The following is a 26,880-nucleotide window of genomic DNA, read 5'->3' on the forward strand; positions in this document are numbered from 1 at the left end:
AATCATTGAGTCCGGTCCAATGAAATGATTGGTCGTGTTTATACCGGTCCTGCGAGTGCCATTTACGGTTGATTGATTGGGACGTGAAGAGGATTACAACAAATAAGATAAAAAGAGTTTCAGAAACAACTCACCAACCCTGCCTTTAATCACTAATGTTGCTTCTCTGAACTGGACAACCCTTCATTCCATGCGCCCGGTACAAACAGATGTTATAATCATGACCTCAGCAGATCTGTCAACAGCTACAAGTGCTTCCAGGGTCCGGCGATGGAGAGCGTGTAGTGTGTGTTGCAGCTACACAGTCGTATATGTGTGGAATTATCGATCCCGGCAGAATGAGCCGGTTGCAGAATGTCTTCTTCTGTGCTGTTTTCTTAGCACTGTTTGCCTTTCCTGTTTTTTCAGCGCAGCGGGTGATCTGTCAAACTGATAGGAAGGTGGCAAGGGGGGGGGGGCGCGGAAGTGCAATTACATGTTGATACCACAAGTTGTTGATAGAATAAGAAGCCTTGTGCAAAAGGGCCATGCCATATAAGAAGCAGCTTAACGAAAAACACCACCGGCCAAATTGGAAAGAGGAGTAGTCGTGTAATAATCCTGCCTTTGTTTGATTTGTTTTTTGAACCCAAGCGAAACAGTCAGCCACTCAGCATGACCCCTTTTGTCGCTGTGTGTCTTCCTCCAGCCGAGCTTGCCGCCGTTACGGTTAGTTCCCCCTCAGAGCCGCTCCCTGTTTCCATATTCTCTCTGTGCTCCCGCTCTCCAATCTGCTGTGGTCGGTGGAGCAGCGCTGCCTGTGCAGTCAGTGTGTGTGTCTGCGTTCAAATGGCTTTTCCCTACGCTGCACTCGCAATTACTCTTGTCTGTGTGTTTAAACACTCTGAGAAACTGCCTCCGCGTTGAAGACACGGTGACAGCCTGGGTGTTGGAATTTGGCCGGACCCTGGGTTTAGTTTAAACAATTTTTTATTATGTAGGTGCTATTGTATTTCAACAAAAGAACCTCTGTATAAGGAAGTTCTTGTTATTAATCATGAAGAAGTAGAAAGCCTCAAGCGGCTGTAGTCGCTGCCCAACTTATTACATGCAACGCAGAGCAATTATGAACATTTCAGTCGAGCAACAGCAGCGTGTTCCTACATCTGTGTGATTACGGCCCACCCTCAGACCTCCTGCTTCACCAGAATAAGAGAAAGGGCCGTCACCATCAATTTCGCACAAATTCCCCGAGGGTCACTTGTTTATTTGCCCCGTGTGGCAGTGAATCTGGTGGCGTGTCCTCCCGCAACTCCAGGCCTGTGAGAGGGGGAGATGAAGTGTATCTCTGAGGTGGAGGGCCCTGGCGGAGGATCGCAGCGGGGCTATAACTCATCAGCGGCGTGCGGGGGCCTGGCCAAGCAAGCATGTCTTAGATCACACTGCTCTCTTCCTGAGAGGCTCTGGATCCTGTGACTCAGCCTTCCTCTCCTCTGCCTGGCCTCTGGACACTGCATGCAATACTCACACACTCATAGTATATACACAGATGCATGCATGCAAACACCCACACGTGTGCAGCACATCGTCATCGAGGAAGGATGAGTAAGTTTCTGTCATGTGTGTAAAATAGAAATTATTAGAGCTATTAGGCCACAAGCCACCTGGCTTCCATTGGCGATATACAGTGGCAAGTAACCAACAAGTGACCTCACCACAATTATCCTCCCACTCCACTTCAGCGCAACTGTACTTGAGGCCAAACTACCACAGAGGAGTATTGTTTCCCTGGATCCAAATAATCAAAAAGCCTGTTGAAATAATTAAGGGCTTTTCTTTGGAGAGCTTCGCAGCGACGTGTTTTGTAGGAACACGGAGACATTTGGCTGGAAACCCTGAGCGATTGTGGTGGATGTGAATTGGGTAAGTGGTATAGCTTTGTTAGAGTCTCCTGATGATTTGAAGAGGTTTAGGATGACAAGTGTAGAGTCTCCTGCTTATACGCTGTGGTCTGGACGTGGCCCTGGACCTGAGCTCAGTGGTTAGAGTTGTGATTCCACTTTGTCTGCACCAGAACTGTAGATGCGCTCATGTTCGCGTAGGCTGCAGTCACACAGACACACACACACACACACACACACACACACACACACACACACACACACACACACACACACACACACACACACACACACACACACACAAACACACAGAGCTCTCCGCTTACAGTCAGAAGTTAATTAATTGCATATAAATTCTTGGCATTTTCTCAGACCCCTGTGTTTCTCATCTTACTACGTCTCAGCCAGACTTCGGTGTTCGTACTTTTGTGAAACATGCATTAAAAAAAAGGCAACGTTGTCCTGAGAGCTCTCATGTGTTGGTTAAACAATAAGTCGCTTTGTGATGATGTTGACACTTATTCACAGGAAGCTGCAGAATCAGCTTGTTGGCAGGAAGAGTCACAGCTGAGGCGTTGATAATAATAATAATAATAATAATAAGTTTCGAAAGTGTGTTTCCATTGTGTTATGGACAGTAACTATTTACTCAATTACTGAACGTGAGTACACATTTGTGGTACTTGTACTTAACATAGGTATTGGCATTTATGCAACTATTTACTTCTACTCCACTACATCTCAGAGGGAAATGTACTTTTTCACTCCACTTGTCTGACAGCTTACTCTGATATTCCTATTCTAACGAACCAATCACCACTCCTCATACTTAAACCCGGCATCAAGCACTAGCCAATCAGACGCAGTGTAAGGCGGGTCCTGCTTTTGCTGTCCTATAAGAAAAATAGGCTTGCAGCAGCAGCACTCTGCTGAATGACGCGTATCAGAGGTGATGGGTGTACGTTGTGCACCCTGCACTACACCACTGACTTCATTTGTCTGACAGCTTTACTTTTCAGATGTCAGTGTAAACCATCTCCAGGTGTATTGAGGTTGAATGTTTGTGATAAACTGAAAAATGGACTGTTCCTTTGTATGTTGAGAAAATCAACTCTTTAAAAAGCCTCTTGAATTAGCTGTAAAATGCAACAACAGTAAATAAAATAGTTCAAATGAGCTCCACCTTAAACGACTACAGCAGTAAAAGGCAACATACACATGAATGCTGTAATATGAATCCAATAGAATAGGTAAACATTGTACTGCAATGTGAGTAATTTGACTTTTTATAATTTAGCTACATTGTGCTGATAATATTTACATACATTGACTTTAGTAAGGTTTTGCACTGTGTCGTGAATGCTGAAATTGACAGGTTTCCAGACGGATTTGGAGTAAAGATTCATTTCACTCACTGAGAAGTATCAGCATCATTCACGCTGGATTTACACTCCTGACGAACATACTGATGTGCTCTGCGATGATACAGTCGAAGAAAAAAAACATATGAATGAGCAATGAGCCATGTACAGCCACATGGAAGGAAACGAGTTAGTCAGAGTCGAGTGAGAAAGTCACAGCTTCTCTCGCCGCACTCCTGACCACATGAGTTTCCTCTCTGCTGCTTTAGTTTGTTGCTTTTAGTGGAGTCTTCCTCCTGAGGTGGAAAAGAAGCTGACTTGAGTTAAGGAGAATGAGGCGCAGCACATATTATGAATGTCTTCTGAAGGGTGATGGGATACTTCATCCTGCATGTGTACAAAGATACTCGCTCAAATATAACCCACATGAGGGTGGTGCTTTGTCAGTGAGCTGCACAGACTTTCCTCTTCCAGCTGTAGACTGTTTGTCTTGGCCTGTGTCTGCAAACGCAGGAGCAAATAGTTTGATGTAATGCACCACTGACATAAAGCATGTATCGCTGCCTCTCTCTCTCTCTGAGCAGTGTAAGGCGCCCTGCAAAATGATCTGAAATATATTGCTGTGGTAATCAATGTGGTCACCTTCTTTATAATGTGAAGGGATTTGTAAACTGTTCACCTGTTGCAGCTGAATACAGTTTTATTCAGCTTAATTTCTAGGATGATCTTGTTTAAATTAGAGCTAGACACAAAATGCACTAGGTCTGGGACAGATATTCAAGGAATAGTGCAACATTTCGGGAAAAAATGTTTCACTCTATTTAGCCATGATGCGAGTTTCATGTTTCCCAAACCCCCCTGAATTGAAACGGCACAGTTATTTCATGCTTCAGATGTGGCATTGAAGTGGCCGGTCTGAGTCTGCCTGTTTGGAATGGTCTGTTTGTTTGGCCTGTGGTGCTGCTGGTTGCAGCTTTTCTTTCTGAAACCGTAAATCGTGATCTGCAGTAATTGAGAGTGCAGCAAATAAAGAGCGACTGCAGGATACCACAGAACCCTGAAAGCTGCGGCCCCGCTGCTGCACAAAGAGCTGTTCACCTGTTTAGTCCGAGTTCAGTGAAGATCGACTCAGTACGCAGAACCCCTAACTGGGGAACCGGTTGTTATGAACACGCCTGTTGTCGTGATCAACAACGTCACTTATGCTGATGAGTCCCAGCTGTTGCTGCTATAGAGCACTTCTTGTCTGCTTATTGAAATTAATACTGAACATATCTTTTGTCCAGATGGCACTGAATTCGACACTGCACTTCCTTGGGCACTTAACATTACACATGACAAGTGTGAAGCTGATAAGATGAACAGTTCTCTTCATTTCCTCGGTTTCCTCCGGGTACTCCAGCTTCCTCCTACAGTCCAAAGACATGCAGACTGGGGTTAGGTCAACTGGAGACTCTCAATTAATCATATCTGTGAATATGAGGGTGAATGGCTGTTTGTCTCTATACTGTATGTTGGCCCGGTTCCCAACCTCTCACCCAATGTCAGAGGAGATTGGCTCCAGTATATAGGTAAGGATTTGCGGTATAGATCATGGATGGATGGATGGATGTTGGGCCTTGGTGGAGGTATGCACTCTACTGCCATTCTAGTTAGTCATGTATTAATTTATTCTTGAGTGCAGAAGTTGTGAACATTGTATTTATGGCAGTACCTGAAGACATTATGCAAGAATATATGCTCACTGCTGAGCCCCTTTTCAGTTGGAACATCACCTCTTCTTGATAGAAAAAATTATAATAATGTCTTTGAATTGAATGGGATGTATTTTGGTTGTAATGATAATCAATACATTCTATTGAATTTGCTTCATTTCAACTCCACATCGAGCCAAATTACATGGAAACTGTTAAAGCACCACGGAAAACCAGAGAGTTTCCAACATGCCGTCGCTGATGCCCACATGTAGTAATCGTTTGATTGGCTGCGCATGTGTTTCTCTAACGGCGCTGCGTGGAAAAAACTTTTGCTGCACATTACTTTAATAATATGTAATGAAAACAAATACCATTCCAAAGTTGACTTTAATAAATTAACACAGTTTTCCACACTGTGTTTGATGTGACTTGAACAAAGTAATTACACAGCTCTCCCCCCCCCCCCCCCAAGGTTCGCGTGCAGCACATAATTGGATTTTCCAATGCGTTCGTTTGACGAGTTCTTGAAGTGGATTTTCCTCTGTTGTGGGCATCGACGTGCACCTCAAAGTCAAATAATGTTTCCCCCATTGTTTTGACACGAAACACTGTTTTCCTATTTGTGAAAGCCGCACTGCAGCTCAGTGGAACCTCTGGTTTCATGAGTGACTGAGGAGCACGTTGATGCAGCACATGTTATCTATTAAATCTGCTCTGCATGAATGTCATCCAGTCTTGCTCTGAGTTATTAACCGAGTTTGAATATAACATATGTAATTTGTTTCACACTTCTTATTGGCCCTTTCTTCTCTTCAGATGAATAAGAGGAAGAGAAGTCCACATCCTGTGTCTTCTGATGTAGGTCTCTGGGGCAGCAGTGTGATCTGTGTCTCAGCACTATTAAATCATCGCAGGGTTGTTAGTCAATGGACTTATTTATCCGGTGAATAAAAGCACCTTGTGTCATTCTGATCTTATGATAGTCTTTATCTTGCCACCTCAAGCTAAACGAAGCGGCGGCTCCTTCCTCCTGACTGTTTCACAAGAGCCCTGTACCTTGATGAAAATATTTAGGTTCAGACCTCTTGAGGGAGGTTGGTTGGATAATCCCTCAGCCTCTGCTTTTGTCTGTATAACAGTAGTCTTCAGTGCTGGCCTGAGTGCCTGCTCAAAGGCACATCAGAAGTATTTGCTGAGTAAGTCTGTTGCTTATTCACTTGCACAGTTTCCCAGCTGGACTTTGGATTCGAACTGGCGCATGGACAAGAACACGTCTTAAGTTTTCCATCCACTCCAGCATTTCAGGTTTATTTCTCCTGGTGTACTGTCTGCAGTGAAATGCCAGGGCAATAGCAAAATGCTTAAATCGTATATGGAGTACGTGATGGAACACATTTGTTTGATTTTCCGGATATAAGTCTATCACATTGCATAGTGACAACTCTAGTATCTATTTAAATATATACAATTCTGGCTCTATCTGATTATAATTTCCAGATCAAGACTTAAAAATGGCGTGAGCCAGCAAGTGAACTTTGTGAAAAACAAGTCACATGACGACAACTTGCCAATGGTCACATGACAATAATACAGAATTTGGAAAAACTCTTTATTTCCGCCCCCCCCCCCCACACACATTTTGAAATGCATCCACTTTGAGGAGTGTTATTGAAAAGGTCCATTGTTGGAGGCACTGCTGACTGAGGACATATGAAGAAAAAGATGCATTTGCACAGAGTTAAAATTATCAGCCTATTAATGACTTAGTGGTTTGACAGAGAAATGAGCAGTTGTTCTGATAATCTATTAATTGTTTCAGTCATTTCTTTAAAGGAGACGTGTGATGCTTTTTCAGTGTTTCTTTACTCTAGTTTGTTGTACAGGTTTCTTGTGTTTGTAAAAATTTAGCAAAGTTAAAAAGCTCAAAGTCTGCAGTTAAAGGGAGTTCCCCCCCCCCCCCACAGAAAACACTGATCCTGAAGCTTCTGAAACACCTCGTCAGTAGTCGGGCCAATACTTCCGTATCATCATGATGTCATGTGACACCACAATGCCCCACATTTGCATAGTAAAGCCCTTTTGCCACTGTTAAAAAAAACTACTAAAACCCTATAATATCTGGCTTTTGTTTGCAATGGGATATAAACTGCATTCAGTCCCAGGTCAAATAACTCTGCAGTAGACACAGGCTTATGTCGACTCCTGCTCCAATCGGCAGTGATGGATGAAAGGCAAGAAAGCAAGTTTAGAGAGCGCCATGACGCACCGCCTTTTTGTCTTTACCCACATTTAAAAAACCCTTGTCTACGTGCTAAATGGAAAAGCGGTATTAGTTCATCTGGCATGCCCCCTCACAAAGCCAGGTATGGTGAGAGCAGAGGCCAATTTTGTTGTACACGTACTGGAAGGGGTTGACCAATCACAACAGAGTGGGCCAGCTGACCAATCAGAGCAGACTGGGCTTTATCAGGAGGGGGGCCTTAGAGAGACTAAAACCAATAGCCACTGTCCTCCACATGTGTGTGGCCCGCTGCCAGACTCATAAAGGTGTGAGGAAGCCGGAGGTCAGGCAGCATACTTTTCCTCACTGTAATCACATGGTCATCACTCAGAGCCGGTGCACCGCTCGCACCGCCACTTCCTCTTTCTGCCAGCCACCTCCGCCACACATCACACACATCAAACTCAAATGTCTAAACCACATAATCATGTGCACGCTGTTCTTTTTCAACGCAAGCTCTTGTTGTCCTCTGTGACTGAGAGTCTCCACACAGAGTATGTGAGGACGCAAATATCTGAATGAGTTGCTCCAGACATTTTCCTGAACTTTACCCGACAGCCCCCTATTAAAATGTCCGAGCACTTAACAGCTCATTCACAGCAGCTGATGAAAAAAGGCTAACTGCAACACATATCGGACGCACAAGTGGACAAAAAGAAAAAGAATACAAATATGTCAGGATGAAAAAGAGGAGCCACAAACGTAGAAGACGCTGATGAAGATGTCGACTTGGAAAGAAAACGAGATTCGAGAGCTTTTTGGGATAAGGGCCGACGCTGGTGTCAATTTGCAGTAAACCAAAACACGTTTTTTTCTATGCGTCGTGTTTTACCCAGGCCCCACCCCTCACCTGAATGCTCTGGATATTTTCCTGTTGTTGTGAACTCGTCTGACAACTGGACAATTTCCTGCTGCGTTCAAGTCTAAAGAAATGGCATATCATTTCACGTTGATAGCAAAGAAATTGAGTGGAACATTCAAAACAAGCCGCAGCCCCTCCCCCCTGTTTTTACATCACATTTATCATTAGATGCAAATGGCAGAGTTATGAGTCATTTTCCAATGTATTATTTTGAGCTTTGTGAAACAGCTACAATCAACTGCGCACTTGATCATTCAAACCAGACCTATCCCACCCAACCCAAATCATCTCCCTTCTTTTCCTCTCCTCTCCTGCCTCTCACTCTCTTTCCATCTAACAGGATTTAGCATATCAATGGAGGATTAGTTCGTTTAACAAAAGCTTACTACAGCAAAGCCCCTTTCCACTCGTCTTTCCAGGCTGACTTGTGGACCTCACACACAGCTCCTCCGCGGCCGGGGTCTTTGGTGTGCGTGTGTGGTCGCGGCTGCTCCTCTGAATGGATTTGCGTTAGAAGATGACAATAGACATGCTTAGTCACTATGGGCTTTGGAGACCAACGCGCTAGCATGTGCGGGTGAGGGTGTGTGTGAGGGTGTGTGTGAGTGTGCATGTGTGTACGGGAGCACGGTGGAGGTGAATGGTTTGTTTTTACACGCAGGGTGGAGAGATGTGTTGATATGGGGATTTCTACTTCATACCCCCGCAGGTTAGCCATCAATTATAACTTTCATCCGTTTGAACTGAACAACATATTGTTAAAATGTGCCCCCAACCAGCCCATCTATTGTTCTTGTACCTTCCTCTTGCTTTAACGGACCTTGGAAAAAAGTAGTGTCCTCTGGCCTCGAGGTTGTTACGTGCCGGCCTGCAGATGCTCCTGCTCTGGAATGGGACCTGTTCTCTTCACTGGAAAGTGTTGCACAAAGTGCCAACAGGAGGTGACTTCAGCTGGCAAGATGTGGGCCTGGGCTCCAATATGTGTGTGTGTGTGTGTGTGTCGGAGAGCAGGCATGTCAGGAGAGTGGAGGAAAACCCCACCATGACACTGCAGCTGCCTCAGGAAGGATGTTTCCCCCCCGCCCACCCACCCTCCCCGGCCCTTGCCTGTGGTGGTGGTGATGGTTTAGGCCACATCGCATCAATCACCCCAGATGGTGACAGGATTTAGGATGTAGCTGTGTCAGAAGCAGTGGGCGAGTTGGAAACGTTCCATCATTCAGCCACGTGCCTCGGTGTTGAGTGCTCGGAGCTCAGCAGAACTTTCTCCTTCACAAACTGTTTCCGTGTAATTATTTCCTTCTCCTGTTTGTGTCTGCAGCAGCTGAATTCTCTTTATACGATGGAGGTCAGAACCATCAACATAAAGTAGCATTAACGTTGTCACAAAATACGTCTCATATCTCACAAAAACACACCACAGGCCTTAAGTGCAATGATGCAATGTTGATCGTTTTGGTTTTGAGATATGTGATAAGAGGTGAATAGAATTTAAAGATATATATTTATTTAATTTGAAATTTTCAGGGGTGTGTTTTTAAGAAATAATAGTGCAGGTTACCGACTGATTGGTCGGGGTGAGTAGATAATAAGTGAATTTTCATTTCTGAGTGAACTATCCCTTTAACGACGCCGTTTCGAGAAGAATATATATGAATATATAAACATATAAGAAATAATAATGTGACATTCATCATGATAATTATTAATATCGACAGATTTATTATTTATTATTATTATTATTGATTCATTTATCAAGTTTTGTCTTGATATAAGGTTTGGCCAGATAGCCCAGCCCTACTGTTAGCCCCTGGGTGTAGCTATGATATGACCGATGTCTATGGTTGTGTGCAATACATTTTTTTATCGGATCGGATTCTAGTTTACATCACATCCTTTGTGATGTAACAGTTGTATATCATGTCCACTCTGAGATACTGATGTTCAAACTATATATTGTTTATTTCTAGATTGAACTGACATGAGTCGTCTAGTATGTACCCTGTGTTTTCCTGAGTCATCAATCTCTCACTGTCTCTGTATGTGTGTTTGTTGGTGGTCAAAGGGCTGCAGGTGTCTTCTGCGTCCCGTGCACAGACACCATGCCAACCTCAGGGCTCCTGGGCCGCAGTGGCATTGTTCTTGTGTGGCCCATTGTGTGTGACCCGTGTTCAGGGGGAAACAGCTGGTAGATCTTCCAGTACCAGCCTGCTTGGCATTGATCCTGACGCTCGGGCTTTGGTGTAAAATTACAGTGCCCCAATTCCTGAATTCCTACCATTCAGGACATCCATCTACTGATGATCGGCTTTTTCCACTCGGGCGGGTTTGCAAAAAGTGATGTTATGGTGTGGAGAAGATTCCCCTGGTGTTCAAAACGGCATTCTTCTTGAATTTGTGTATTTGTAAAATTGATATTTACATATACACACTTTTTGTGTACAGCATGTGTCCATATCATTTTTAGTAGCTCTATGCTTATGACAAGAACACTGCTCTCCAAGAGGCTGAGCTGCCCTCAGTACAGGAAGTGACTCAGTACTGACTGGCGCTGCACTTCCTGTGCGCTGATTCTCCTCTACTCCTCACAGGATGTTTACCTCCTCCTCCTCCTGCACGCCTCACTCTCCCACCCTCCTCCCCGCCCCCTTCCTCTGTCACATGACTTTACGTCAGTGCGCTCGGCTCCAGTTCATGACCTGGTTTGTCTCGGTTTGGTTTGGCCCAGACTTCTGCAATGACGGCGACAGATGCTGTTGTCGAAGACCTTGGTAGTGCCAGAATTGGCCAAAAGTGGATTTTTCTGTGTGCACCTTTATTAAAACATACACCGAATGCATTACTTTACTGAAAAACATTGTTCAAGCATTTTATCATGATTATTCCTGGTTTGCATTAAGATATCAATGTATTAATGGAAAAGTGGGAAATAAAATACTCAAGATTTGCTCATAATGCTTTGCAGCTGGTTTTTACGAATGAAAATAAATGTGGGCCACTAATATTGATGGTGGAAGGGAAATTGAGTATCAGTTGTCAGTGAAGGGTTGTTTTCGTGGTATTTCCTCTAACTTTATGCCGTAGACTGTCTGAGAGAGGAAAGCAGGTCTTAGCAGGAGCTCACTTCCTGAGGTTTCAAAATACTCCTCATACGGATTGTGATGTAAGCCACTGGATATGATGTAACTAGTGTGTGTGTGCTTGTGTGTATTTTCTGGATGTTTACTGTTGCACAGATTGTGAATATGAGTCAGACAACCTCTGTCAGCTTTCTTAATCAGATTTACAGTTTGTTTTAATCTTAAATTGCACACATCACCTCTATCATTTTCGTTTTTATCAGGCTCAGTGTTTCACCAGCATCTTCACTCTGCCTACATCTAATAACTCATATCTCTACTTCTCCACAGTTCCCCGAGTGTGGCTTCTTTGGCATGTACGACAAGATCCTGCTGTTCCGCCACGACCTGAACGACGAGAACATCCTGCAGAGGCTGACCTCTGCAGAAGACATTCATGAAGGAGACCTCATCGAGGTGGTGCTCTCTGGTACGTAAACCGCACTGCAACTTTAAGTTAATGTGTATTCAAGTAGTGCCTCGTGCCTCTTTTTCTCAAAAAAGAGGCACAAATTAAAAGCTATTTAGTAATGTATCGACAGACCTTTTCGACTTTTGCTTTTTGCAAATAAAGGTAAAGATACAGAATGAACAATAGGTTCTAATCATTTAATCAGAAGCTGTGTCTTAATTCAGTGCCACAACCTTCAGAGAATGCATTTGAAGATGGATTGTGGCGCGAGTAGGGTGTCCCATTTCTAAGGCATCCTCAAGATGCGGTCGACTAATGTGTCCTTTCATTTGTGAGTGACAAAAGATCCAAATGGTTGATACTTCTCGAGGCAACCTATCCTAGGATGCATTGCAAGCCAGTGACAAAGCTAATGAGCTAGCTATGCTGGCAGTTGTGCAGTGGCTCAAAGTAGATCGTCTCATTTCGCTTCCGACTTTGTGGTCTATATGTTGCCCACGAAGGTCACCTGCTTCACGGTTGGGACACAGCAAGAGTTTGTACCTCTTTCAGACATGAAAATACGGAGAATTTGCTACAGAGATTACCCAGAGTTTGCCTTTCACACATGCACAACACAGCGGGAGGTTTTCTGCACACACGTGTTCATAACAGCATGAAATCCTCCGCATTATTCAGACGAGAGGTGGAGCACCCGGCTGCAGCACACAGAGACAGGAAGTCACGTTTTAACTCTGCTGCGTAGATCACTGGAGCACCCCGACACCGTCATCAGCTCTAATCACCACAACCTCTCTTGACATCCTCGTCTGTGTCTTCTAAGTCTGTGTCACCGCTTATTCATCCGGATATATTTGTTGCCTTTTTATTTATTTTATTTTATCGTCTGTCGTGTGTTAGGCGTGTCATCAACCCCCCCACTCGCTCCAGAGAAAGTATGGAGGATCTGTGGAGTCCAGTGCATGTCTGAAAGCAGCTTTACTGTGATTATAAGTAATCCAAGTAACTTTTTGCTTTTTATCATAAAAGGTTACGATCAGACTTTGGTGGGGATGTTTCATTTTTACATTTAATGTTTAATGCAGCGGCTTTGTAGCAGTCGCAAACATCAAAATTGCAAATTTTAAAATATAAGAGAGACTTTAGAGCCTATTTAACCCATATATTTCAATGAGGAAAAAACATTTCTTCAGTTATCTTCATAACTGCTTATGTCAGCTGAAAAACCAGTAGAGACTGTATACAAAATGTAGTGCAGTGACTCTGTTGGCTCAGGGTTTGTTTCAGTCTGAAGTCCAAAACCAACAGACGTAAGGTCACGCTTCTTTTCACTCCCCAAACAGGAGAAAAATGAGAAAAATTCCACCAGACCGTCACAAACCAAGTGCTATTAAAATCCAAACAATTGCCTTAAACTAATAAAGTGGAGGAAGCTGGACTTGTAGTCATGGCTGACACACCTTCCATTAAACACTGCCTGTGTTGTCTCGTTCAAGGGCAGCTCAGTGGATCAGATACTGTCAGAGTCGTCTGTACTCGCTGAAACTGCCATGCCTGAATGAAATGTTATTCCTGCGGGTGAATCACTCAGCACAACACTCACTCACTGACCTGCTTTTATTTTGTGATGAATTGGTGTTTTCTTTTGTTTTGGTTTCTGTCTCCCTCATCAAAGTTTCCATCAGAGGTCTGAGGCCTTTACTGCCAAGCAGGATTTAGCTTATCGAGGTAACTTCAGCTTAAACTCCGGGTGTTACATTGATGGTTCCCTTTTTACTGTGGTATATCATATATGCTGCGCACGTACTCAGCCCCAGAGCAGAGGTGTGGATCAAAACCTGTCAGCAGCCAAGCTCATGACCAATCCGATCGGTCGACTACGGCCATCTTCGGTGTCCTTGGGCAAGACACCGAACCCTTTATTGCCCCTGATGGCTGTGCCGGCAGTGTGTAATTGGTGTGTGATAGGAAAAGCATGAATGTGTTTGAATGGGTGTATGTCACCTGTACTGTAAAGCTCTATGAATGGCCAATAAGACTAGAAAACACTATATTAATACACTCCATTTAACATTTTGCATGTGTTCACTCTGGATTTAAATCAGAGTTTTGACAAACAGATGGAGAGTTTGTCACACTAAATAAATCCATAATACCTTTTAAATCCAACCGAATCGTTAATTCATGACAGGGGAGTGTTAAATGCTGTCCCTTCCGATACTGATACCAGCAAGGTAAATGCCTCCAATACTACCCAAAATGCAGAGTTCTGTGTAGCGATTCCATATGACCTCTTAAACGTTTTACCCAGATAAAACTGCAATTTTATTTTCCTGGAAATCACTTCTTCTTCGCCGATCCAGCAGCAGTTGTGCTGTACAGCCACTGTCCAGTACTGTTAGAGCAGCGAAGAAGAAGAAGAAGAAGAAGAAGAAGAAGGAGAAGGAGAAGGAGAAGATGAAGATGAAGAAGAAGAAGAAGAAGAAGGAGAAGGAGAAGGAGAAGAAGAAGAAGAAGAAGAAGAAGAAGAAGAAGAAGAAGAAGTTGCAGTTCCACAAGTAAAGCTGCAACATGCACCTTATGCAAAACTTCCGTTTCGACCTATTTAAAGGAAGTACTTGTTTCAAGGTATCAAAATGTTATCAAAACTCAAACTCAACTTATTCTTGCACTGCAGCTATTTCAGAGAGATTTTCTGAGAGAGAATGATATTTTAGTGGAAAAGAAAAACTCTGATGGAAAACTGTGTGGGGAAAATTATCCCCACACAGTTAAATATTTCCAATGATTATAAATAAAAACATGTCAGTCAGACTGAGCCCTTCAGACATGAGTTAACTCAATCTGACATGACTTTATTTGTATCCGCATCACATGTTAATAATACTTTGATCATATCAGACAAAAGACCAAAATGATCAGTCAGTAAGAAACGTTTAGAATATCCTCAACTTGACTTCAATAACTGGAAATGATATCGCATTTTCTGTTCTATTCTTTTTCAATGCCGGGCTCAGTGCAGCCAGAGCATGAAAAGATTGTCCACCACTGTTACATCTACACAGGTGTTTTTCTGTGTCACTTCCTGCGATGACTGAATCTGCTTCCTGTGCGGGGCCGGGAGCAGCAAACGGCTTTAGAGTATCTGTTCTGCTCTAATCTGCTCTCCTGCTCCATCTGCCTCCGCGAGGAAGCACTTGACGCCACCTGTGCCGAGCGTCTCCTCCTCTCTCCTGAGCTGTGAGACTATTGTTTGTGGGGAATTATGTGGGATGATTGTATAGGTTCAGGATCTGAGGATACTTCAGGGCTGAGGAATGCAGACGAAAGACTGGAGAACTTCCTCCTTTTTGTTTCTGTTTGTCTCGTACGCTCCTTTGTCGCTCTCTCTCTCTCTCTCTCTCTCTCTCTCTCTCTCTCTCTCTCTCTCTCTCTCTCTCTCTCTCTCTATCGTCTTCTCATTCTAATCCATCTGCAGGTGTAATCCACACCTGAGGAGCTATAGAGATATACTCCTAAGGAGATGTAAGATTTGCTACATAAGCAAGCCGTTTTTTTTCTTTTCTTTTCACCCAACACTCCATAAACGTGGTCCCTCCTCTTCAGAGGGGCTTTGCTATGTCAGACACTTGATCTTTGTTTGGGAAGCACAAGCTGAGTGATCCACATCCCCAAGCCTTTCATTTGGTTCAGAGAAAATATGAACCCTTTCCGCCCCACAATTTGTCCCCTGTCATCCCTCGCCTCTGCGCTCCCTGGCCAACCTGCTGTTGGATTCTGCGGCTGCGGGAGAGAGACCATGTGGATATCTCTCTTGCTGTGGGAGGGAGGCAGAAGTGGCTTTTTCTTGGCTGCGGGCTCAAAGGCGAGGGCTTTTTTTTTGCTGCAGTAAGTGATTGTAGTAGACCCGTGGAGTGTAAACAAGCTCTGATGTAAAGGGCCGGCCCTGGACACAGCGGACGCAGCGCAGGCCATCTCAGGCCCATGAGGTTTGAGGCTTGGCCTGACCGATTGTCCCTTTTGTTCTGTTTTTCGCTGCCTCAGGTTCCCACCGGCTCTCGCAGGCTCCTCATTCGCCACCAGCGGCGGTGTGAAATTGCCGTTTTATAATGCTGTCGGTTTGTCGTAAATATGGCAAACATGTTTTTGTCAGATGGAAACTTTGTAAACTCTCGGGCTCAAAGCAAATCATTGTGAGCCTCTCCGCTCGTGAGAAGGGCCGCGAAAAACAACGCGCTGAGCTTATGTTCGCCGTTGTTTGATGCTAATAAGCACGACGGGCAATACATAACACTGTGGCAGCTAAGAAGCAGCCAGTTGTTTTGCAGGCGTGTGTGAAAACGCTCATGAATGCTGCCTTTCATGTGCCTGTGCCAGGGAGCTGTGACATGTGACCTGCCTATGTGCTCTTTCCTCTCTCAAATCAAAACGGCCTGCATCACCCCACCATGGAAAAATGTGGCCAGACGATCCCCGCTTACATTAATGCTGCGCAAAAAATATCTCCCATCACATTGGTCCCAGGCTGCGACGCTAAAATTAGCCCTCGACCTATCGTTTCTGTGGAAATGTTGCATTTTGTTTGTCAAGTGAACAAATCGAATTGATTCAATTTAACTGCCAGCGAGGATTCCTGTGACATCTAAGACTTTTTCCCCCTCTGACTGACTTTTTTTTCTCCAAGCATGTTTTCTCTTTATATTATAAGGAGCATGTGTAGATTCCTGACAAAGGAAATGCTCTTTTTAATTTATTACTGGCCAAATACTCATACTTTGTTGTGCATGTCTGCATCTCATCACGGGCAAACAACAGCTGAGAATGTTGTCCTCGCTCATCAAAGGAGACAAAAAAAGTGATCGGTTGAATCACTAACACACGTTAGGTGACACCACCGTTACCCGCACTAACTCCTGCAGCAAGTTCTGCAGCTTAACCTGAGTGTAAAGATTAACTATTGTGTCACTGGTCAAAGCATTGCAGAGGAACACAAAAGAAGAGACACACACACACCCCCCCACACCCCCCACACACACGTGCAAACACACAAGTTGATCTTACTCATCTCCACATCTTTGATGATTCACAGTCATGATTAACCGAGCCTCGCTTCCAGCAGTGAGCTCAGAGCGTCTGTTTGACACAAACAGCAGAAACCCTGAAGAGAGGAAGAGAAACAGAAAGAAAAAAACATGGCCACAGCTCTGTTGGATTTATTATTACGTGCAAAATAACAAAGATGGATATAACAGGGTCACACTGTGGGTCTCTGCTCTCCTATGGGTGTGCCCTGTCACTTTGATACAAGCAATGATGAAATTGAAGTCGTGCCAGTGAAGATGTGACGCCCTCTAGGGGAGCAAAGTGGACTCAGCATTTACAAGAGAGCACCGGCAGACAGGTTCTTCTTTGCTTTCTTGTGAAGAAAACTTCCTTTAAAGTTTTTACCCCAACACAAGTACAGATACATATACAGTGAGACTGTATTGTCTGCAGTGTTGCTTTAATAATAAAAACGGTATGAAATAGTTGTTATATACATGTGTTAAACTGCTGCTCTTTTGCTTCCTTTGTCATCTCTTCTCATTTTTTCTCTTCTAATCCTTCAGTTTCCTTTGCAAAATGATTTTCCAGATTTCTTTTGCTCCGGCCAACTTTTAGTTATACATCTTGTGTGTCGTATTTTTTGTATTTTTTTAGCTCAAGCGACAGTTGAAGACTTCCAGATCCGACCCCATGCCCTTTTTGTCCACTCCTACAAGGCCCCCACCTTCTGCGATTACTGCGGGGAGATGCTCTGGGGTCTGGTGCGGCAGGGGCTCAAATGTGAAGGTCAGGAGCACACACACACACACACACACACACACACACACACACACACACACACACACACACACACACACACCTGGACAAACACTACACAGCAAACTGTTTCTCACCCGAGCCTTTGACTTCTCTAAGACCTTTTCACTAGAAATCCAGCCTGGCTCCTATTGTAGCCACACAGATGCACAAACACATGACATCTCCGACCTCAAGAATGTATCTGAGAGATACACAAGCAAACAAGAAAGATTCAGTCCAAGCACTGCAGCCAGTGAAATGCTTGACATTCAGATCCCAGTGGAGTTATGGCACGACGGCTCGCTTTCATTTTTTGCCATTATTGGATCAGATCAAACTCTTTCATGTTCTTGTCACACGGCAGCGTTTGAAGACCTCCCTGACTGTGAATTCAATTTAAAACATTAATTCATCAACCAGTGCAAACACACATAGTCATAAATTGTGGTATACAGGCCTTTTCATGCATCTTGTAGCTAATCAAAAATAAATCCTCGTTATTTGTGACTGATGTCTTCTGTGTTTTTGTTTTTAAGGATGTGGGCTGAACTACCACAAGCGCTGTGCCTTTAAGATCCCAAATAACTGCACCGGTGTGAGGAAGAGGCGACTGTCCAATGTCTCCCTGCCCGTACCGTCCCTCTCTGTCCCCCGGCCTCCACCTGCTGAGAATGCCGTCGTCATCCTGGATGAGGTGAGACTATGATTTAGTCCCTCGTATTCCTCACTTCCCTACGTGCCGACAGACTATCTGACTATAGGGAGGTTATGGACCAGCAGACCTGTGAACCACGGCTCCTAGCTCGGCCTACTCAGCTCTCTCCAGAGTTCTTTTTGAACCGGAGATCTGCTGGGACGCCATGTGCCGTCAGCTGCCGTGGCTCTCCTTGGTGTCTCAGGTGTGCTGGAGCCAGATGTGTTGTCACGAGTGAGTTAAGTGAGTTATTCCCAAAAGGGGGCGAACCCCAAACTAATCAAAGTAGAAAAAGAAAGTTGGACAGACGTCAGTATCTGCTGATCCACCGAATGTAGGAGTCGGCGACTGTGATGATTATTTTTATCCTCTGTGCATACACTGAGCTGGCTGCAGTTTTGACATCAACCTAAATCCGACTGGAAGCCAGGTGAACAAGCCAAGAATGTGAGGTAGCTGCTGTGCGTGATGTTTCTAAACTTAGCAAATCTGGCTCTTTTTCCCTCGTATCTCCTGGGCCCTGTTGTGGAACGCCACTGATTCAGAAAATTGAATTGAGCGACGCATAGCTCAGCGCTGAGAGATCCTCAGTGAGGTCTTATGAAACAGTTTTAGGATAAGCCCACAATGGAATATTCTCCTCTTGTCCGTGTCCCCTCAGAAAGGTCATGAGGAAATATGATTATGCTAATGACATTAAAAGTCCTCGTTTGTGTATTTGCTCGCTCGCTGGCGAAAATGAAAGATCGCTTCCTCCCCGTTTCTGTCAGGAGCTCCCAGACGACTCAATTTATTCATATAAAAGCAGTGGTAAATGCTTATATGTGGTAAAACATGACAAATCTAATAACAGTGTATGGACCACCAGGGCTGTGTCGACGACGAAGTCATGCTAACTCAGTGTGACAGTTTTGCTTTTTCCACCGACTTCTGTCTCTTCTTCTACCGCCATCTCATTATTCACTGTCGTTCCCTATCTCTCCCACACTCCCGTTGAGGCCGTTCTTCGTTCCATTTTTCCATTTGCTTCCTTCCAGCATATGGTTTTTAATTCCTCTGGACATCCCTCCATCTTTCACTTTTTAAAATCTTTTAAAATCCTTCCAACCCTCAGCAGCAGAGGTCCCATCAGGAGGCCGGGAAGCGGATCCTGTCCTGGAGCGGCAGGCCCATCTGGATGGAGAAGATGGTGCTGGGGCGGGTCAAGGTGCCGCACACCTTCGCCATACACACCTACACTCGGCCGACGATCTGCCAGTACTGCAAGCGTCTGCTCAAGGGTCTCTTTCGCCAGGGCATGCAGTGTAAAGGTATGAAGAGTGTGTTTCAAAGAGATCATTTGAGAACATCATGGCAGCTTTTTACCGTGATCGTAATTTGTCATTGTTTTTTTTTATTTCAATGACCAGATTGCAAATTCAACTGCCATAAACGATGTGCTTCGAAGGTGCCAAGAGACTGTTTAGGAGAGGTGGACTTCAATGGAGGTGATCATTTCATCTAGTTTCACAGTGACAGTGTTATATCCCTTAGATATTTGTGATTTCAAACATTTTCATTTTTCATGTACATGTGCATAGAGCCGGCCAGCCCCGGCCCGGATTCAGACACGACCATGGACACGATGGAGGTGGACAGTAGTGACATGGACGGCGGCAGAGGACTGGACGACCCAGAGGAACCCTCGACACCAGATGAGAAGATGTTCGACATGGACTCTCCCTTCTTGGATAGAGAAAAGGATGAAGAGCCCATCAAGACGATTAGGTGTGAAGATGCTGATGTAAAGAAATACTGCACACTCAAATGTGTTGTTCAGCTGTCTAACTATATTATAAGAGTGTTTTTTGATGAAATACATTAATGCTGACATTTATGACCAAAAAATAAAGAAGTAATGGTTTGAACTTGGCTCAAAACGCCACCTGGTGTTTCAAACCGTCTCGGACATTTTAGGGCCAATGCTTGCGTAGAGTCAACCTCATCATATTCATCTCATGATATTTATAGAAGTGACATTTATTTATATATATCTATAAATCTCTGTTGAAATGAAACCCCCAAGTCACCACAATGTCTGCCATTCAGGGACGTCCCCCCATCCTCTTCTGCCCCTCGGCTGTCTCTGACTCATAAACCATTTGATCCTCTGGTGAGATAAGCTTGTGCCAGCGGTTCGAACGGCTCGGGGCCACTGCGCTCCTCAGACACAGATCCATGGCTGTTTGAGCCCTGCCGAGGCCACCTTCCCAAATTCAGCTTTTCTTTATATTACTTGTTTTGGATATTTCAGTGCAGAGTGACCGAAAACAGGGAGAGAGGGAGGAAGACTTGCATGAAAGGTCACCGTCCTAATTGAAACCGGGGACTTTGTGGTTGTGTTTTTTAAACCACCAGGTCTAACTGGCCAATGCCTGAGTTTATTCTAGGCCAGCAGTGGAGTTTTTATGTTTGTTTGTTACCACGGCTGCAAACATAAAATCATGCATCACTCTGTGCAGGATTTCTGTCAGGAAAAACTTGGCTGCCTAGAAAAGCTTATTTAAAACTATTCATTAACAGGCTTCTGGTCAGTTAAAATGTTATCAATTGTTGATTCTGATATTAACCAATAAAATCGTAAAACCCTAATTATTATCTTTTGTGTGTGTGTGTGTGTGTGTGTGTGTGTGTGTGTGTGTGTGTGTGTGTGTGTGTGTAGTCCTTCCACCAGCACCAACATCCCTCTCATGCGGGTGGTCCAGTCCATCAAACACACCAAGAGGCGGAGCACCACTGTAGTGAAGGAGGGCTGGATGGTACATTATACGAGCAGGGACAACCTGGTAAGACTGATAACCTCCCAAAGCTCTACAGAGGAGCCCAGTCTGAAATGGGCTGTGCTTAGCCTTAATGCTGGGGAAAACTCCCTCTCTCCAAAGCTGTTGAATTCATGTGTTGAATTCAGCGCAGAAGGTATTTTGCTTGAGAAACTAAATAAATAGTAACTACTGCAATATTGGCTGTGTTTTGTGCAGTTTAACGTGGTGCTTGTTTTCCTCCCCTTTAACAGCGGAAGAGACACTACTGGAGGCTGGACAGCAAGAGTCTGAGTCTCTTCCAGAACGACACTGGAGCCAAGTTCTACAAAGTAAGAGTGAAACTCTCGTCTCTGTGTCTCTGTGTCCGTTTCCAGATGTGAACTCCGGAGAATGTCCACACAATTGGGTACTAACCTTCTCCGGAGTTTGCCTTTCACTTTTGAAGAACGCAGCAGGAGATTCTCCGCTCATACACATTTTCAACAACAGAGAAATCCCCAGAGCGTTCAGGGGTGATGCAGCATGTAGGAGGGAGGAAAAGACGTGTAAATTCTGCTGCCGAGATCATGTGGTTTTGTTTACAGCACATCAACACTGGTGTCAGCCATTATCACCAACAGCTCTGGAATCTTATTGTCTTTCTATGTCGACATCTTTGTCTGTGTCTGTGGCACAGACAAAGATGGATGTTGTGTGTTAAAAACATCATCAACGCACCCACTCACTCATGCAGAGGATCTCTTGGTGTTTTCTCACATGGGCTCATTCGGACATTATCCAGGGTTTTTTACTAGAGGGCTGGCAGGAGAAACTCCAGAGAAAGTCCGGAGGCTCTCACACTGACATTGGTGTTCTCCCATTTAGCCCCTCCGGAGAATGTGAGGAGATTATTTTGAGTTCAGTGCATGTCTGAAAGCAGCTATACAGTAACATTCGTTAAAGTTTCAGAAAGTTGAGCAGGGAGATTCAGTGTTGAGTCCGTGGTGAAAAAATATCCCCAAAATCTTCATATAGCTCCACAGACCTGAAACTTTGCCACGGATTTAACTTCCTTCAAATTGAAAATAAACCGTTTTCAGACATGACCTCCAGGAAATGTCCGGAAACTGTTTTCTGGACATTTTCCTGCTGTATTCACTTTGACTACTTCTAGTTTTTAGACATTTTACCGGGGGGCTGGCAGGAAACGTTCCAGAAAAAGTCCAGAGTAGCTGAATCGGACATTTGCATACAGCCCCTCAGCCAGTGTGCGTGCATGTCTGAAAGCAACTTGAGTGATACTGAAGTCCTCTATGGGTTGTGTTTTTCATATAAATACTGCCCGACACCACTTTGATGAGAGGTGTATAAATAAATGTGTCAGCAGCAGGTTCCTGTGTGTTTGAAGGTCAGTTTGTCTCGCTGAAACTCCCCTTGGGGTTTTTCTGCTCTTCCTCCATGCAGTCAAAAGATACAGCCGCTATAACTCACTATGTTTAGCTCTTGTGTATCAGGTCAGATGGGATATATTCAGGGGTTTTGAGGAGATGGAGTTGAAACTTTTGGTACCAAAATAGTACATTTGCCACGCGATCTTTTAAAATAAACGGATTGATTTCTTCAAATTCAAAACCCAAGGATGATTGAAATGAATCTTTTTCTCAACCATACATCTTATGCCACAGCCTTTATCTCTAAGTTCACCGTGCCTGCGAGTGAATAAAAATGCCATTTGGATGTGTAGAATCAGTCGTGGAGAGTGTGTGACACTTCCCGCTCAGTGCCAGCACCGGAGTCAGTCATTACACTGCCGCAGGGGCTTAATAGCACAGTAATTACACACTGAGGAGCGAGGGAGGGAACTGCGAGGTAAAGACTTCCACATGTGTGTTGGTTGGTTCTTTGTATGTGTGTGTGTGTGTGTGTGTGTGTAGGGTGGGTGGGTTGGGTGTAATCATTTTATTGTTCATGTCGCTCTGTATGTTTTGAGACTGTGATACCTCTTTGAGTTGTGGTCAGAGTTATGTGTGTGTGTCGGTTAAGATAGTTTCCAGAGCGAGGGGGCGGCACGCTCACTTTGTGTGTGTGTGTGTGTGCGTGTGTGTTAAAAAGTGGTGGTTTTGTAAGCAGCTGCGCTTACAGTCCTTCTTTTCTTCTCTCTGACACTGGTTGTGAAACAAGGCTGAAAAACAGCTCGACTCCCTTCACCCCTCTCCCCCAATTACTCTGTCACACCCTGCAGCCTCTGCCACCAAAGCCTCGGAGAGGAAACCTCAGCAGGGACCGACTCCTCGGGTGTGTTTACAGGCAGCTTTATGTGGTTCTTTATTATCAACTTGGCACTCCGCCTTGTTTAAGACCTTCAGGAGGCTAATTGAAGGTTCGCTGTAAATGCTCGAAAGGTTTGCAGGCCTCTTGCAGAGCGGCAGATTTCTGTCTGTGATAGATAACGTGAGATGATCTCCTGTACAGTAGATAAAAGCTTCCTCCAGGGGTTTCTTCTCAGAAACCACAGGTTCTCCATCTGCCCCATCTGTATCCGGGAAATCGCCCCGGCTCGGGGATTTTCCTTTCATTTCTCTGAAGTTTCTTGCCTGCTGCTCATCAGCGTGCGGCCACTGTCCTCCCCTTTGCTTTATACCTCCAATCTGATTAGTGGTGGTCGTGCGGTGGCTCGCTTGCCAGGCATGGCAGCCATTTTCACCATTTGGAAGCCATAACAGCTTCCCGTTTGAAGATGAGACCCCTGTACTTGTGGCTTTCTCTGAAGAACCTTTCATGGGGTGAGGGGGCTTCTCTCTGTCTCGGCCAGATTGAGTGCTGTCACAATCAAAACACACACACACACTCTACCCAGTAGAAGAATGGCAGTTGCAGCGTCTTTCGTCTCAGTGGCTAGCGGTAGCGCCAGCGGCTCATGCTCAGATGGGGCCTCTGGCTGGCCCTGCCTTGTAATCAGGGAACCAGAGCGCTTCGGCCGCCGCAGGGCCCCGCTCACGTGACCCGGCCCCGCTAACCACAAGCACTTCATCTGATACTCCTGTGGTGAGCCACGCGGAGGGGACAGCGTGTGCCTCAGGGAGACCCCATTGGCTGGAAGTTCTGTGTGTTTTCTGATTTTCGACCCTCCCTCCTCTCTTTGATTTGACAGTGAGCCTGAAGGGGAAGGGGGGGAACTTTTAAAGTGTGCTGCAACTGTTCACTCTGTAGTGAAGAGGAAGAGAGACAGATAGAGCTCGGATTATAGAGTCAACAACTGAGCAACTGAGTGTGGAGACTGTGTGAGTGTTAATACCTCTATTATTGTCATGTTATTGTGTAGGATGAGCACTGCATCTGTAGAATTAGGCAGTTTTCATTTAGTTAAATTAGATGATCACAATTTATTTTACTATCTTTGCCCATTTAAGGTACAAAGAAACCAGCCAACTTTCTGAAGTGAGGGGATGTGATTTATTATTTTATCAGTTTTTTTATTTAAATTTTAACTTTTTAGAATGTTCCTTTCACCTCAATGTTTATTTATTTATGTGTAATATTTATTTCTCTGATCATCCATTTCGATATTTTGGTACCCTTCCTTAGTTACCCTTATATACAATGTATATTTAGCCATTTGTCTGATTGTCCATTTAGATATTTTAGTGTTTTAATGTCTTTGTTCCTGTTTTCTCCTCCATGTTATTTCTCTTTTCAAGCAAACACAACCTGTATAATGCACTCGTTCATTAGTGAATAAGCATGAGTGGGGGGTGAATTCAGGTAATCTGGGACTTTTTTAGCAATTTTTTCTTCTACGACTTATTCTGATATCTGCGTTACACATTCGATCAACATATTATACCTTTCTTTAATCCTTAAGATGTTTTCTAACCAAACCAGAAGAGAAAAAGGAGCTTTCATTCCCACAGGAGACACGGCACAGCTTTTAGTGTTCTTTGGGCCCAAAAAGAAAATTCTGCCTGACCAAGAAAATTAACAAGAAAATGTATATTATTCTTGATTCTCTTCATTCATATTAACAGGTAAAAGTAATATTTTTTCATAAAGGACCCTATCTTGAATAAAGAAACTATACAATTCATCTAATACATTCTATTAAAGGTGTATCACTTTTTTTTTAAAGTCAATTCAAATTCAATCAACAGCAAGCAACAATAAGAGATTATTTCTTTTATTGGGGCTACGCAGGGAACAAAAGGTGAGAGCTCCATCATGATGGATCAGCCCATTGTCTTCTGCACATGTTTGGTGTTATGGCTGCAGACTCTTCTCTGCTTTTTTGGATCATGTCTGTCCTAGACAGCTGATTATGGGCTAGTTATCCTTTTAAACAGACAGGGACAGACTGTATTTACCATCCTCTCTAAAAACTGCCGACCATATGCTACATCTCTTCAGTTTATCTTTTTTTTTTTTTACTTCAGGAAGTCCCTAAATGCATATTCCCTCAATTAGAGAACTTTAATAACTGTCCCAGATTATCCAAAGCATGCTGTCCCACATTATCGCTCATGTTGATAAAGTGGGACATCTAAATCTATATTAAGAAGGAAAGAAATTATTTTTCTGAATCTATTTCATTTCAGAATTATAATAATAAAATATAATGTGATTTGTTGTAACCCCCTCTCGCCCTCTCCCTTACAGGAAATCCCTCTGTCCGAGATCCTCCAGGTGGAGCAGTCCAAAGACTACAGCAGTCTGGCCCAGGGCAGCAACCCTCACTGCTTCGAGATCATCACAGCCACCATGGTGTACTACGTGGGAGAGAACAACGGCAGCCACTACCACAGCCCCGCTTTGGCTGCCTCGGGGGTGGGCATGGAGGTCGCCCAGGGCTGGGAGAAGGCCATCAGACAGGCCCTGATGCCCGTCACCCCCCAGCCCAGTGTGGCCAGTGCTGCCGGACTGGGAAAAGATCACAGTAAGTTTGATATACAAACAGCTCTCAAGTGCAAAAAGCACCGATGTTGTGGTTGAAATGGAATCAATGACTTATAATTATGAATTTATTCATTTATATGAAAATACATATTTTTAGAATCAATATTAATTGTGCAGGTACTTTTATAATAGGTCCAAGGAAGACCACAATTTTGATATTACATATAGTCTTTTCTTCATGGCTACAAATGATCAACCTAAAATCAAGATATTGAAATATTCAAAGGGAGATGATGAAAACTTTAATTTGTTTTATGAAGCATGAAGCTAAAGTACAGACTAGGGCAACAACAAATGTAGTGTCTCTTATCTTCATTGTGTTTGTTAGAGGTGGGAGATCCGCCCCCAAAAGATAGAAGAACTCTGCTTACACAACTTCGGTTAAGGTGGCATTAAAAAAAAAACAGGTGAATCGACTGAACTTTGGAGAGGAAGGGGAAGCCCTGTATTAGTGTCTGCAGGCCAAATAAGTGTGGGTATGAGGCAAGTCACTGTATGACTGTCACTGACTGTGCAGAATCTGAGTCTCACACTGGTCAGAGGTGTTGTTTTTCTCACTGGTTTGTTCCCTAACAGCAAAGACAGGAGCCTGTAGAATGTTATTAGAGGCTCTTTGGTTATAAATTGACGATAAGATAGAAAATGAGAGACCTGATCATTAGAAGCAAATGATTTTTAAGTGTGGGCATCACATTAGGAAACGAGGCTGTCGCAAAAAAATCGGAAGATGTGGAACAGCAATTCATCGGGTCACTCCTGAAACCATGAGAGTGTTCAGAAATGACTCTGTATGAAACTGTCCATGCTCCAAAGATATGAACGTAAATGTCAGTTTGATTTATTTGGTGCAACTGTGGCTCAGGAGGTACAACGGTTCAAACACTAACCAGAGGGTTGGCAGTTCGATCCTATTCCCCCATTTTGCCAAAGAATCCCTGGGCAATACTGAACCCCAAACTGATCCTGATGGCTGTACCAGCAGTGTATGAGTGATGTAAAGTGC

At 44.1% G+C, this 26,880-nt stretch overlaps 1 protein-coding gene across 2 annotated transcripts in view; it reads left to right on the top strand.

The window, feature by feature from the left end:
• The window catches only part of prkd3 (protein kinase D3), a 44,876-nt gene that overhangs the window by 12,071 nt on the left and 5,925 nt on the right, over positions 1-26,880 (top strand). Inside the window, exons 3-11 of one of the 2 annotated variants that reach the window (XM_034575925.1) lie at positions 11,492-11,630; positions 17,313-17,444; positions 17,993-18,150; positions 19,265-19,460; positions 19,560-19,637; positions 19,731-19,917; positions 20,852-20,975; positions 21,203-21,280; positions 25,581-25,857. In XM_034575925.1, the coding sequence (XP_034431816.1) occupies positions 11,492-11,630; positions 17,313-17,444; positions 17,993-18,150; positions 19,265-19,460; positions 19,560-19,637; positions 19,731-19,917; positions 20,852-20,975; positions 21,203-21,280; positions 25,581-25,857 (1,369 nt within the window). The remainder of the gene's footprint in view (positions 1-11,491; positions 11,631-17,312; positions 17,445-17,992; positions 18,151-19,264; positions 19,461-19,559; positions 19,638-19,730; positions 19,918-20,851; positions 20,976-21,202; positions 21,281-25,580; positions 25,858-26,880) is intronic. The other variant, XM_034575926.1, reaches the window with a different exon arrangement.

This window comes from Hippoglossus hippoglossus, chromosome 22 (genome assembly GCF_009819705.1).
Source record: "Hippoglossus hippoglossus isolate fHipHip1 chromosome 22, fHipHip1.pri, whole genome shotgun sequence".
Lineage (NCBI taxonomy): Eukaryota > Metazoa > Chordata > Actinopteri > Pleuronectiformes > Pleuronectidae > Hippoglossus > Hippoglossus hippoglossus.